The following is a 12,408-nucleotide window of genomic DNA, read 5'->3' on the forward strand; positions in this document are numbered from 1 at the left end:
TATTTAAATAATAAACATTCACATTCTGGTGTCCAATCATATGCTTCAGAAGAGTACTTTTGGACATCACCGCAGACTGGATGTACATCGGACTGGAAGGCCCACCCCCGAACTGAACGAGGACCCAAAAGAACCTCCACGGTGATGAGATGAATGACGTGAAAGCTGCTCTGCTTCTTCGATTTGATGAAGAAGCAGTATCAATAAATAAAAACATAAATGATTTTTGTCACCATGGACGGAGCTGATCCAGTGCTGTTTTAGCTCACTGGTTCTCTCTGCCATGTTCTCAGGTTCCTGGGTTCTCCTCCCTGCTTGACGTCTGTCCCTCGCTCCAGCGCCTGGGTCAGTGTTCAACTGCTTCCCTCCAGAAAGGACCACAGACGACACAAATACCCCAACTGTGGTTACCTGTCAGTAACCACAGTTAAGCACAACATTACTCACCCCCCCCACGGCAGACGTACGTCTCAAATTATCTTTTAATCGTGGTTTCTCTGAGTGGCGGGGCCATTCAGGTTTTGGACCGAGTCCCGACTTGAATCTGATGAAGAATCCTTGGATGGAGCTAAAGATTAGGGTGATGGCAAGGAGGTATTCCGTTGTTTTTAAAAGATTTGGAGCTCATCTCAGCAAAGATAAATCTTCAAAATACCACTGGAAAGACGCAACAAGCTCCTCGGCAAGTCCAAAAAGGATTTATGAATATAAATGAAAACACATAATTTACCCTTTTTTTTCTATTCAGGTAAATTAATTGAGATGGCTGTTTCGTTTTGTTGTCAAAAACAAACCTGGTTGAATGAAAATAAGGTTAAATCTAAAGTTCTCTCCTGGAGATGGTCAGAATGGTCAATTTCTTTCCCCGTAGAAAGTGCCGGTGAAGCATGTTTCACGTTTGTTACCCGACGACCACTTATACCAGGCCTGGTTCTGGTGAAAGGAAGTTGTTCCTTTCCACTGTCACCATATGCTTGTTTGGGATATGCTGCAGACTCAACATGTATTGTTTTATTTATTCATTTATTTATTTTTAAAGATTACTTTCTGAACCGGACTGCCTTGTATCTAGAAACAATCCGGACGGTATCGCTGAATACTTTCTCTGACTGACTGGATTGGTAGGAATTTGATTCATCGTGCATTTCTGTATAATTGAAGATGAGGCGGACCCGTTTATTTGTTTATCTTCTAACAAAAGCGCCACAAGACGCCACCGCGTTGAACTTTCCTGCCTGAACACCGGATGACTTTCCACCGGCCAGATGTTTTTTTTTGCACTCACCCATCCCTCAAAGGTCTCTCCCGTGTTGGAGGTCTTGATCAGGTCCTCGAACTGGATGGTGCAGTTGGCCACGAAGTCGTCGTACCCGAGCGGCGTGTCGTGGAAGACCGCCAGCTCGATCTGCTTGCCGTCGTTGACGTTGAGGGAGAACTCCTCGTTGTATGTGGGCATGTTGGTCTTCTGCTTGGTGTTGGTCTGCCCCACCTTGTAGTCGTCCACCTTCACCACAATGTAGGGGTCCAGACTCTGGGGGGCTTTGTTGAAGATGACGGTGTGGCGCGTCGAGAAGGTTGTCGGTTTGAGGTCCACCGCCTCGCCAATCCGCAGCTTCAGGTATCCGTTAAACTTCATTTTCTTTTTAAAAAAACGGCTTCCAGACAGGTGAAAAGTTTTTTTTAATTAAAATTAAAAAAAGCAAAAATAGATTAAAAATATATTAACAAAAAGGCAAAGTGCATTAAAAACATCCACGGTAACTTGATGCGTAAAATCCGGTGGCTGTTAGAATAAAGTCCAACTCGGCGGTGCCGGAGCCATCCCGTCAGCCCAGTCTCTGCGCAGCGTGTGCAGGCGCTCTGACAGCCAGACCTGCTTTCACTGAATAGGAAGCTGCTGCGCTGACAGGGCCAGCGAGTTCCGCATAATTTCTCACAGACACACGCACACGCACACGCACGCAAAGACTAAACACACAAGGCTTGGCCCTGTCACATGGTCAGGCTTGTAGTTTTCGACTCCAACGGAGACGCGCGGCACTACACCGACCATGATGCATCACTGCTCCTGGCCGAAAGGTGGGGAGGTTCACCTGCGGGTTGGTGTCCGGGGAAAGTCCGCCCTCTGCTGGACATTGGGGGGAATGTGAACCAGCTCAACATGCGGGGATAAAATTATCTAAAGGTTGATTTATTTCTTTTTGCGCGTTTGTTGGCTTGTTAATTTATTTATTAACATATATTATGTGTCTTTTTTCTTTTAACTGAATCATTTATGTTGAGTGGAAACCCTACCCAGCTGATATCCTCAATGTCATATGCAGCTTCAAATAAAATAGACAAAGGAAAATGCAGGGTTACATTATAATATATAATTCTATATTATTACATGTTATATGATGTTACAGTAAGCTATAGCACTGTTACCTTGCAACAGGAAAGGTCCTATAGGCTGGAATCCCGGCCGGGGGTGATTTTGCATGGAGTTTGCATCTTCTCCCTTCCTCCCACAGTAATAAATCTTTCCAAATTGACCTGAGGTATCAGCCTGTGCTTGGTTGTTTGTCCTGTGTGTTTCCGTGTTGTTGCCCCGTGATGCACTGGAGAGCCTGCAAGGAAAAGCAAGTATGGGAAATTGATAAATTGTGATTATTATATTATATTATATTATATTATATTATATTATATTATATTATATTATATTATATTATATTACAATTTTGTCCAGTAGGTGGCAGTAAAAGCCAATTAAATGCCAAATCTAACCCCAATTGAAACAATTTACGGCATCACTGGTAACAGGTCTCTAATGTACTTGACAGAAACAAGACAATTATTGTAACAGCAGTGGCAAATAGGTTTCTATTTTTATGTTTTATGATAACAGAAATAGCTTATGTCTAACTAAATGACAATAAAGTACTGTTAATTGCCTTTTTTGAGGAGGGTTTAACGATGGATTACAGGCGCCTCGTCTAAGCTGCTTGATCTCTTAGACTTAGACTTAGACAACTTTATTTGTCATTCGGTATGCACAAAGTGCGTACAGAACAAAATTTCGTTTCGTACAGCTTTTGTAAATCGCAGTAGAAGTTACAGTTTTAGGTGCGGCAGAGATTTAGAAGTAAACAGTAGATTTTAAATATACAGTATACAAACAATTGAAATGTAACAAAAAAGAGACATTATTTACGTTCTTATTTTACGAAATCTCTGTTGAGACAGATTCAAATGAGATGAGATGTGATGGTTTGCAGTTGGTCTGACGTTTTGATTTATGAATGAAACCACAGTTATGTCATGAACAGAGGGAGCAGAAATGCCTCATCGATGTGGGAATTAGCGGACTGTCAGTTATGTCATTGTTTCATCAATAAATTGAACTCAATGCTTAACCAACTAGTGGCCTCAGATAAGTTTATTCACCTGTCATGGGTGTAATTTACGTTTCTGTGCATCTTTTCCTCAAGGTCACTAAATCTCAAAGAAAGTTTCTTTCTGCTCTCCCCTTGTGTTCTGTACTTTCTCTTTTCTTCTTTAAACGCCACTCTCTCCTCTTCCTCCCCTCCGAGGGCGCCGTGCCTCCTCCATCCATAAACGCCACGATCAAAGTCTCCACTTTATTGGTGTTAGACTTGACCTCTCACCCGTCTCTGCCAAATGCCAGCGCCTCCCCTCCCTCCGCTCCAGCTGTTGTGAATAAAGAGCGGGGCTCCCACTCCGTGCACGCCGCTCGGATCCAGACTGCCTTATAAACAACCTCTCAGACGTGACCTTACCGAGGGGGAGAGGGTCACCGTGGCCAAGAGGGCGCATTGCAGATTGCTTCAGTGCAGGACTGTGAATAAACTCACGCCTATCAGCGGCGGGGATTTCTGTCAAAATGTGTCGGATTAGAATAAAAGACTTTGCACCTAAAGTTTAGGCTGCCGGTGACCTTTAGCGTTTGGAATAAAACATGTTTTTCCGTGTTTACAATCCTTGCGTGCATTGCTGGTTCTACAAGGCCCTGGAGTCGGTGTGATTCAATGCAAAGCTCTTAAAAGTTCCCTTCTTTGATTGAAACTGTCCAGCAGAGGGCAGAAAAAGACTGTGTCATTCATCCACTTTCTCCTCACCTTTCACCTCGCTCCTCCTGCTGTTTACAGCGCACTCACAATAAAAACTACCTGGGAAAAACCTACACATTTTTTACTTCCCCTGTGTCCTGTTGTTTTTCTTCTGTCAGCCGCTTTAGGGGCTTCTTGGCCTTAGTCACCCCGTCCTGATTTACAGCCCACTCTGAACACCGTGTCACGGAGCCATCCAGCTTTTTCAGATGACAGCGGCACCAGGCGCTCCATAGATAAATGGAAAGTTTTGCTCGTTCTTATTTTATGAAACAAGTCAAGCTCTGTCATATAGGATATAAAATGTCTTTTAACATCAATTCTTAGGTTTTGCCACAGGTTTCACCTTTGACTGGACACATGACTCTGATCTAAACCACTCCAGTGTAGCTCTGGTGGTAAGTTAAGGGTCTTCTTCCTACTGAACGGCGAATCTCTGCCCCTGGATAAAGTCTTTTTCTGCATCTAACAGGTTTTCTTTTATGATTCCCTTTAGCCGTCAAAGGAAAGATACACAAAGGCTTGATGCTGACACCTCCACATTTCACTGTGGGGTATGTATGTTCAAGGTGAAGTCCCAAATAGTTAAGCTTTGATGTAATCTGACCAGATAACATGTTTGCAGTGTCACCTACATGACTTACGCCAAACTGCAAACAGGACTTCTTATGGTTGTCATTAAGCCAAGGCTTTCTTTGTGGCAGATTCTCTCGCTTAGAAGCGTGGATCTCTGCAGCTCCTCCAGAGTTACCATGGTCCTGGCCGCTTCTCTGGTTACCCAACCTGTCACTGTAGCTGAACATCCAGGTCCCTGTAGGCGCCTCTGGTGTAGTCCTGATGTAGTCTATTCTAAAAAAAAAAAAAAAAAACCTCAGAGGCCTTTAGAGAACATCTTGATTTGATTATTCATTAACAGTTTTTCTATTTACTGATTGGGTAACTCCTGATGGTAATCTGGTTATGATGGATTTGACTTTATATATAGTAAAGTGGGCTGAACATAAAAACAAAATCACACTTAATATTTGTATCTGGTTCATCTTCATCTTCACAGTTGGGCACAATGTTGTTTTAGCCTGTTATGTAAAATTGCAATCATAATCTAGCAAAGTGAGAAAAACCACTACATGCTTCACAATATAAAAACAGCCATAAAACAACATAAAATAAAAATATAACAAAGTAAATATATCAAAGTTTTGAGTAAGTTGACAAAAAGCGAGAAAGGTCGAGGGTTATAAATATCCTTACATGATGGAAAAAAGAGCGCTAAATTCAGAATACGAGAAACTCCAATGAAACACTGTAATAAAATGTAAAAGTATCATCAAATGATGTCCCAGAATAGACAATAAAACATGTGTTTTTATCTTAATTGGTGCTTTGCTCAGTTCTATTCATAGTCGTGTTTTCCTTGTCTTTTGGCATAGATGCAAAATGTAGCTTTCTGAGTGTAGCTTTAAAAATGTTCTGTTTAATTGCTTTTTGTTCTGTGGATATATTATCTTCTCTTAAAAGTTGCTCTTTATAAAATGCATTTTTATAAAACAGTTTTCTAGACGCTTTTCTTTGTCTCGGGTGTTTTTATTTTTACTGCTGCATTTTGTTTCTGTAGTCAGTTTCTGTTTTGATATCTTATGTTTTGTGTATGAGCTTTTCAATTTAGCTAATTTAGTGTAATGTCTTTATGTCTTCTTGGCGCATGTAAAGGATGAGTCTAGACAAGGGCATCCTTTACTCACGCAGATGTGAAAACAGACCTCCAGCATCAGGATTTCATGTCACATCCACACCGCTCACCACCACAAGCTGCCCACAGTTTTAAGCACTCCGGCTCTCTTTATACGGCTTGATTTCAGCCACCTGCAGAGTTTTCACATTTGGTTTTGGTCCCGTTTCTGTCGGTGTGACCCAGAGCAGCTCACATCCCTGGCTGCCGGCCCAGATGCACCCTGTAGCCGCAGCTAATGAAGCATAGCATTGGTGCCAAGCTAGCGAGCGGACCACAACCCAGACGTGGCGAGGCCCGTTCGCATCTCCTTTGACCCCGGTGAGAGAAATCCTGCGGGGCCAGTATACACCCCCGCCTCTACTCCTGCACCGCCACAAACTCAATTACACCCATCAGTCATTGGGTCTGAGCTCCAGGGCTTCCCCCGCTAACCCACAGTCCAGTTACAAGACCCCAACCTCCCCTCAGGTAAGCTTGTTTGGAGACCTACAAACTGAACACACACACACATGTCTGTGGAGCTCAGATGTGTGTGAAAACAGAGGGACTCCATAAATCACAGCTGGACCTGAATGTGCTTTATTCACTAAAAGGTGTTTAGTGCCAGTTCTGAACTGCTGGAAAACAGGAGTTAATGTGGGAACGTGTTTTTTTTTTTTTTAGAAACCATTGAAAACATGTTTTCTGCTGCATTGATGCAGCAGGATCCTAACATGCTGATTGGTAAACTTTAAAAAGTAGGTGGGTGGGGTTATCACACTGAACTAAATTAATCATGACTTTTTATGGTGCAGTTCAGGACTACTTTGTTTTATTTGTTTTGAAAATGTAAATCTGAGTGAGCAGAAATAATTTGTGGGGTTCCTCAAGGCCCCTTTCTTAGGTCACTTTTATTCAACCTATGAAGAATTCTAACATCTACTTTTATAGTCATGTTCAGGACATTATTGAAACGCTCATTTATTTCAGTAACTTAATTCACTAAGTGAAAGAGCTAAATAGGATTACACTAATATTTTCAAGCCGTCATTTGTTATGATAATTTTTTGTTTACAGTTAATGAAAACACAACATTTAAGATTAGAATATTACATCAGACCAATTAAAGAAACATTTAAAACAGAAATCCGGACTTGAACTGAAAAAAACTTTTAATCTGACAAACAAACCTTAATGGAACAAATCTTTTATTTTACTGAACATGACTGCATGTAGACAAGTTTATATTGCTCTTTACCACATAGCCAACCCCTTACAGTCACTAGTGTAAGAAGGCCTACATCCCTCTTTGAGTCGCTTTCCGTTACTTTCTGTTTCATTTTTTTAAGGGTTCTCTTTGCGATGCTAAAGTTCTCCTTTTATTCTATTTTTTAGTATTGTTCCTGTTTTCGCTTTAGCGCTGTTCCTTTATTTCTCGTATGCACTTTAGATTAACTCCTGTATCTTATGTGTGAATACTGCAAGACAAAGGTGCCTCGCCTCAGTTTAGACTGAAAACCTGGTCAGTGTGGAGGATGTACAGGGAAGAGAAGAAACCCTGACAGGAATACGGCGCAGTGTGGAGGAATGCGCCTGTCAGAGTGGTCAGAGCTGCTTTGGACGCAGGAGCAGCGGGTAGTGGGTGTTTGGTGGGTTGGGGGCTCTGACACAGCCTCTCTGGGGTAATTGGCTCCAGATGTGAGGCAGCGTGGCCCCTGCGCCAGAAAGGCGTCAGGGCTGCATTAGGGGCTCAGCCCAGGGCTGATGGGTTTGCACAGACACAAGCCGACCCCCACCCCCACCGAAACAAATCACAAGCGTAAAACAAAAGCTGTACCCCATGCTGCTGCTCATCATTTCTCACTCTCAACTAATACAACTTTATTTACCCCAAAACTGAATGTAAAAAAAAAAAAAGGGCAACAGAAGAGGTGAAGTGTCGCCGCAGTTGAATGATACAGAACCCGGGACCTACGTACTGCAAGGCATCATTAATACCAACTTTCCCTAGTTTGTTGTCTTTAAAATAAAGTTTGCCTGTTTCAGGAAGAGAAAGTTTTCTTTTAATTCACATTTTCATTGATTCTTCTTGCATTCACACTGTAAACAGCTGAAAAACAAGGTCCTAGCTTTCAAAAGCAACAAGACAGTTTATTTGTCATCGCACACCGTTGTCAGCTTCACAACAACACTGCATTGGTTCTTGAGCCGAGAAATAAAATGAAGACAAAATAATGAAAAAGTAAGTTAATGATGTCATAGATTAAATAACAATAAAAGAGGAATAAAGCAAATAAAATCTTTCAATCTTAACCCTGAGTTTAATCCAAACAATATACAATTTGTCACATTTAATGGAGCTGAGGTAGAAAGTCAGGTGATGCCAATACGCTGCAGTGACAAAAGAAGTTGAGATAAAACCTCATTTTCCTCACTCTTTCTCTTCTTCATTAAAAAAAGGTTACAACTTAGCATCTTGTGTAAAATCCTCTCTGTGTGGTGCAGTGAGAGTCCATCCAATGGACTGAATATCTTATTGACATGCAAAGGGTGACTTCCTAAAACATTCAGTACTTTGGAATAACAATATCGTGCTCTTTGATATTTCAATGACAGTATGTGTGATGATGTATGGCCCTGATGGTTGACTTCTTTGTCCTTGTTAATGGACAGGAGACAAAAAAACTGAGTAAATGAAAGAAAACTGCATTTTAATTAGGATTATTTTCATTGAAGAGAAAACAAGCTTTCCAGATGAACCTAGCCTAACCAGAAAAAGTAATTTCCTTCTTATTGACAAAAGGTGTTTTTACATTACTGTTAAAGAAGGTTGGAGCATTGTTTTTGCATATTTGTTTGAATTACGCCACATCAGGAGGTTTTAAAGCATGAATGTCCAATTTAAGGCATCTGTATCACATTTAATTCCAGACTGTTGACCAGGCTTCCCCATAAATGTTCTGTTTGTGAGCGATTTGAGGGGAATGGTCGGTTCATGATCACATCGATATAGGGAGTTATCCAGGTCCTGAAGCAGTAAATCAGGACACTACCATGTTTGACTGCTGTGGGTTTAGCCACAGCTCATGGAAACCATTTTTGTCCGTTAGTTTACTATTCATCATTTGTCTATACAACATGGAGGCAAACACTGACATCTAAGGCCAATCAACAGTCATGGTTTTGGACTGTGGGACAGGAGTACCTGGAGAGAACCCATGCATGTAGAAGGAGAACATGCAAACTCCATGCAGAAAGGATTTGAACCCAGGACCTACTTACTGCAAGGCATCATTAATACCAACTGTGCCACTCTTGTCAATATTAATGATTCCACAATAAGATTGAGTTGCTATCACTGAACTCTGACTTTTACAGGGCCAAGACGCTCTTGGGGTAATTAGGTAGGCCGGTTCATTACCACTGCTCCATGTTTTTTTTTCTGTTTGTGGAAAATGGCTCTCACTGTGGATCCCTGGAGTCTTTCTAACCATTTCCCCAGACCTAAAGCAACATTGCTTCTCATTTGTCTTGAATTTCTTCAGATCTGGGCATGATGTGCGGCTTTCGGAGACGTTCAGCCAACTTCATGATGTCAGATAGGCTCAATTAAAACAATTTCTTGATTCTACAAGCTCGCCCAGTAATCAGACCCGAGCGTGGATAATGATTTAACCCATTTTTCCAATAAATGTGGTTAATAAAAGTTTATTCATGATTTTACATAGTAGGCGATTACCTTCTTACTAAAGGGCCAGGTTGGTTTGGGATAACTCTTTTCCCTGAAGACACGAAATAACAATTTAAAAACTGCTGTTTGTGTTCACTCGGGTCATCTTTGGTTGATTTAAAAATAAATTTGATCACTCCCAAGCTGGATCAATGGCGGGAAGTCATTGAGGAGATCTACTGCATGGAAAAACTGACCTATCTTTTAGGCGTATGAGGACATTCTTTTGATAAACGCTGGTCTAAATGGTTGAAATACAAGAATAAGGAAGCATAATCAAGCTTAATGTCTTGTAATATTTAAATTTTCTCTATTATTTACCTATGTATCAGTGCCCCTAGCTCTATGTGTGATGTATGTTTCATTGATATGAAAAACGTTAAATAAAGAGTATAAAAAATAAATAAATTTGATCTGAAACATTTATCGGTGACAAGAAAAGAATATGTAAGCAGGAAAATGTTTTTTTTTTTTTTACAGCACTGTATGCATGGCTTGTTTGTAGTGGTTTGGGGGAGGAGGGGGTCTGTGGATCCACAGAAGAGGGCTGGTTAAGAACAACACACACACATAAATAAAAAAAAATGCAAAGACAACATGAAGATATGCAGTTATACTACTTACAGTTGACTGATGCCGCTCCACATTTCCGTCATGCTTTGTTTAGTGATAAGAGCTCTGAAATCTCCTAATTTATGGCCTTTTCCAAAATTATTTCATGCAAAGCATTAGGAAATCTGAGTGGAAATAAGGTGCATTGTTGAACAACAAGAGCATCTGGAGTTGCAGAAAGAGTCCTCAGAGCGAGGAATGCTGTTACTGTGACACAGCGAGCATGTTTACTGATGGAGCGTGGAAATGGATTCAGAGCAGAACAGCGGCGTGGAGCGAAGGTGAACCGAGACTACGGACAGAAAAACAGAAAATGAAACGCAAAGCACTTCATCAGCGATGACACTCCAGGTTTGGGGCGGTGTTTGTCGAGCTGCGGTCCAAAGCGTGACTAACAGGGAGAACCACTCATCATGCCAGCCGGCATTAAAACGCTGACGTGAAAAGACCCCTGAAGCACCTCTCAGGCAGGAACGCCTGTTGGAGGGGATTAAACTGAAAGCAGATGTCTGTGATTTTCTCTCTCTCTGCTGCAGTTTCAGAAATTCAGCGCCGTGATGCCAAAACGCAAAAACAGGAAGAGGAAATGCAGCAATGCTTTTTTGCCCATCGGTCTCCAATTTTTTATTTTTTTTTATTCCTCCCAGAGGCAAGGCCAGCAAACTATCGGCATGTCAAAGGTCAACATTTGGACAACGGGATCATAGGTGACCACTGCCTGGACTTCAATCGACAGAAAACATTTTTCAGAGCACACAGCCAACACCTCTTAAAGCAACAGAAGAAGCCCGGCCTGCCAGCGGGGTCTTAATTTCAGCCCCCTGCCTCATTCCTTCCTATAACCCTGGGAGACGGTGTTGTCATACTGCTGGACGTGGGCCCGGCCCAGCCGTGTGAGCCGGTTTAACTAAACAGAAAACACTCCCGCCCCGAGCCGAGGACCCTGACCACACCAGGCCCCCGTAAAAACAGCGCTGAGCCGGGTCAGCGTGCAGCATTCCGACACAAAAACACCAGTCTGGCTGCTTCGTACTAGTTGAGGTTTCAAAAAACGACGAAACGAATACGCTTGGAATCACCAGCAGGAGCGGCATCACTCGGACACTAGGTGGTAATCTTGCTCTAACAATGATGTTTCCAACGCACAGAACATATTTTTAAAAATCCACACACCCCTGTAAAAATGCCTGGTATTTGTGCAGCAAAATATCTTAATTTCAGAACCATATCCGCCTTTCAGCGGACAAATGAGGAACCGAAATAATGTGGTTGCTGTTGACTCTTGTAGCCGAGTTTACCACCGTGTTCAAACTTATCAGAGATCTCGTTTTGACGTTGGACAAAAAGGTATCGGTCAGGAGGAGGCACCGGATCTACCGTGGATCACAATGAAAACAGGCGTTAAAAAGAAGAGGAAAAAAAAATGGCTCAACAGGGACAATATTAAGAACGGGCCGTCAATCCAAAACTGGTGTAAAGCAGTAAAGAAAACTGGGTCTGGGAGGCTGCCAAGAGGTAGACAGCAACAGTAAAGGAGCTGCACTGCAAAAAGGGAACTCAATTTTTCTTGAATCGAGTGAATTTGTCCTTGATTTCAGCAGGTAAATAATCTTATCTGCCAATGGAACAACTCATCTCCATCAGCTTTTTTGAAGTGCTGTTTGTCCAATTCTCTTATTTTAGAGGTCAAAATACTCCATTGGCAGATATTCTTATTTACCTGCTCAAATCAAGGACAAATACACTCATTTCAAGAAAATTTGACCCACTTTTAGTTTTCTTTTTGCAGTGTGTCGGTTTCTGGAGAGCACTAATTGTGAAGTGCATGAAGCGACAACCGTGCTCCTCATAGGTCTGGGCTATGAAGCAGGGAGGCCAGCAAGAAAAAACATCTGAGCCCAACTCAGTTTAGCAACAAAAAACTAACAGTTTGTTAAAGGCAGGCGAGGAAAATGTGTTTTGGATCAGATGATATCCAGGTTGAACTCATCTCCAACAGGTGTGAAAACAACACAGCACCGTACCCAGAGTGAAGCATGGTGAGGGCAGCATCATGCTGCGGGGCTGTTCTCCTCCACCTAGAAGTGGGGCATTTATTAAAGGAGAAGTGAGTTATTATGACAATCTTCAGGCGTCTGCTGGAAAAGCTGCAAAACAACGAGCCAGAGATGCAGCCGAATCAACAAAAACGGCTTCATTAGAAGAAAATTAGTGGAGGAAAGGACCAGCTAAACCACAGACCTGAA

At 42.0% G+C, this 12,408-nt stretch overlaps 1 protein-coding gene across 1 annotated transcript in view; it reads right to left on the bottom strand.

The window, feature by feature from the left end:
- Positions 1–1,929, bottom strand: part of prkcha (protein kinase C, eta, a) — a 36,563-nt gene extending 34,634 nt beyond the window's left edge. Inside the window, exon 1 of the mRNA XM_012864567.3 lies at positions 1,286–1,929. Coding sequence (XP_012720021.2) covers positions 1,286–1,636 — 351 coding nt within the window. The 5' untranslated portion in view covers positions 1,637–1,929. The remainder of the gene's footprint in view (positions 1–1,285) is intronic.
- Positions 1,930–12,408: the final 10,479 nt, after the last annotated feature.

This window comes from Fundulus heteroclitus, chromosome 19, assembly GCF_011125445.2.
Source record: "Fundulus heteroclitus isolate FHET01 chromosome 19, MU-UCD_Fhet_4.1, whole genome shotgun sequence".
NCBI classification, from domain to species: Eukaryota; Metazoa; Chordata; class Actinopteri; order Cyprinodontiformes; family Fundulidae; genus Fundulus; species Fundulus heteroclitus.